The sequence below is a fragment of the Parus major genome, chromosome 12 (genome assembly GCF_001522545.3).
Source record: "Parus major isolate Abel chromosome 12, Parus_major1.1, whole genome shotgun sequence".
NCBI classification, from domain to species: domain Eukaryota; kingdom Metazoa; phylum Chordata; class Aves; order Passeriformes; family Paridae; genus Parus; species Parus major.
Genome location: NC_031781.1, coordinates 20,312,831 through 20,314,945, shown reverse-complemented (window position 1 = coordinate 20,314,945; position 2,115 = coordinate 20,312,831). Strand labels below are relative to the sequence as shown.

At 46.3% G+C, this 2,115-nt stretch overlaps 1 protein-coding gene across 1 annotated transcript; it reads left to right on the top strand.

Annotated features, from left to right (window-relative positions):
* Positions 1-76: 76 nt before the first annotated feature.
* MRPS25 (mitochondrial ribosomal protein S25) lies at positions 77-1,518 on the top strand. Its single transcript, XM_015640693.3, has 4 exons — positions 77-246; positions 367-473; positions 806-893; positions 1,083-1,518. Exons 1-4 carry the CDS (start codon positions 113-115, stop codon positions 1,267-1,269), a joined length of 516 nt encoding a protein of 171 aa, XP_015496179.1. The 5' UTR covers positions 77-112; the 3' UTR covers positions 1,270-1,518.
* The last annotated feature ends 597 nt before the right edge of the window (positions 1,519-2,115 follow it).

Here is a 2,115-nt window from a genome sequence, read left to right as displayed (position 1 = left end):
CCGGGCCCGGGCACAGCGCGTGCACTGGGCGGGCACTGCCGGGAGCGCGGGCGGCGGAGCCTCCAGCAGGGGGCGCGCGGGAGCGCTGCCGCCCCTTCCGGCTGCCGCCGCGATGCCGATGAAAGGCCGCTTCCCGGTGCGCCGTACTCTGCAGTACCTCAGCCAGGGCGACGTCGTGTTCAAGAGCTCGGTGAAGGTGATGACCGTGAACTACAACACGGCAGGAGAGCTGAGCGAAGGCGCGAGGTGAGCGCGGGGCGCGGCGGGAGTGCGAGCCGTCCCTGCAAAGACGCCAGGGCTTGCGCGGGCCGCGCCCTTCACGGAGACAACGGGCCAGCCCTTGCGTGATTTTCTCTTTCTTTCCAGAAAGTTCGTGTTTTTCAACATCCCCCAGATCCAGTACAAGAACCCCTGGGTGCAGATCATGCTGTTCAGGAACATGACGCCCTCGCCCTTCCTCCGGTTCTACCTGGGTAGGTCCCGCCAGCCGCGGGGGCCGCAGCAGCCGCAGAGCAGTGGCTGGGTCGCAGCGGCAGCGTCGTCACTGCTGCCTTTGTGCTGTTCTCACTCGGCCCTGCCTCGGCTGTAGCGGGGAAAGAAGCTGCTTGATCGGAAAATAGCTTTAGCCATTAGCAGCTCCCCTAGACTCACCCGCATGGAGATTTTGCTTTTCCACGTAAAACACTGCATTGCGCATTAAAGGCAGAAGGGAAGCAGATCCTTCATTCGTGTGCGTTTAAATCCTCTGTAAATGGCACGAGGAAGTGGTATAATTTGGTACATTGTTACGAATTTTTGTTGACAGACAACGGAGAACAAGTTTTGGTTGACGTGGAAGATAAAACCAACAAAGAGATAACAGAGCACGTTAAAAAAATCCTGGGAAAAAGCAAGTAAGTAGCATGCAGTAAGCTAACGTATCATCTAGTATACATAATACAAATTTTTCCCAGACCAAACTGACACGAGCGAGGTAAAGTTCTCAAGGTAGGAACTGGAAATCCATCTTTCTAGGCCCAAGGAAGGGAGAGGAAGTATTGCAATTCAGACTTCTGATAGTAACAAATGGATCTCTTTTCTAGAGAAATGCTTGAAAAAGAAGAAAGAGAAAAGAAAAAACTATCACATCCAGCAAACTTTGGGCCCAAGAAGTATAATCTGCGAGAATGCATATGTGAGATTGAAGGCCAAGTTCCCTGCCCTGCTTTTGTACCATTGCCCAAAGAGATGAGGGGAAAATACAAAGCTGCTATGAAAAATGAGGCATGAGCCTCAAGATGTCAAGTCATGAGACTGTTTTTCCTCAGGGCTAGAAAATGAAGGAGAGACAAGAATTCAGTGAGAGACAAGAACAGTTCCTGGAAACAGGAACAAACAAGTTTATTCAATACAGACAACTGCCTTATAAGTCTTCTTACAGCTACAACTAGAATAAGTGAAAAATAAATAAAAGTTAAAACTGGCACCAAAAAAAGCTGTGGTTCTACAAAGTATTGCAGTCAACACTGAAAAACAAAATTACTAGAGTCTTATTTATGCCTGCAGGTAACCAATTATGGCAAAACCAAGATGATGTTTTCTTTGGGATAGAGAGGCTAGACTAAAAAGTTAAATCTTAGGAGCAGTGCAGAATTCCATAATTTCTAGAAAGTGGTGCAAAAGTCCATATTGTACTAACCAAAGACAGCCAAATGGTAATACAACTCCAGTCTCAATTGAATTTTCCTAATTTACATAGTTACTAATCAGAATCAGTTCAGAGTTTCATTTCCAGCAAGATACAACTTTTGTAGTTGATACTGCAGCTCTGAGAAGCACAGCTCAAGTCAGGAGCATCAGCAGGAAAGAATGAGAAAATTGGTATATGAAAGGTAGGTTTTGCAGTTATCAAAAAAATCCTTCTGAATCATCACAGCTTCTGCCTCACCAAACAATTACACCATACCTGTAATATGTATAAATGTGATAAACCCTACTCTCCTGTACAGACCTTAATGTCAGGCTTGTATGTACAAGTCACTGTAGAACTGTATTGCAGCATTTTTGAACTCATGTTTGAATACAAAATTTCATACTGATTCAAGCATCCTGTACAAATTGTCAAGGACAAACACA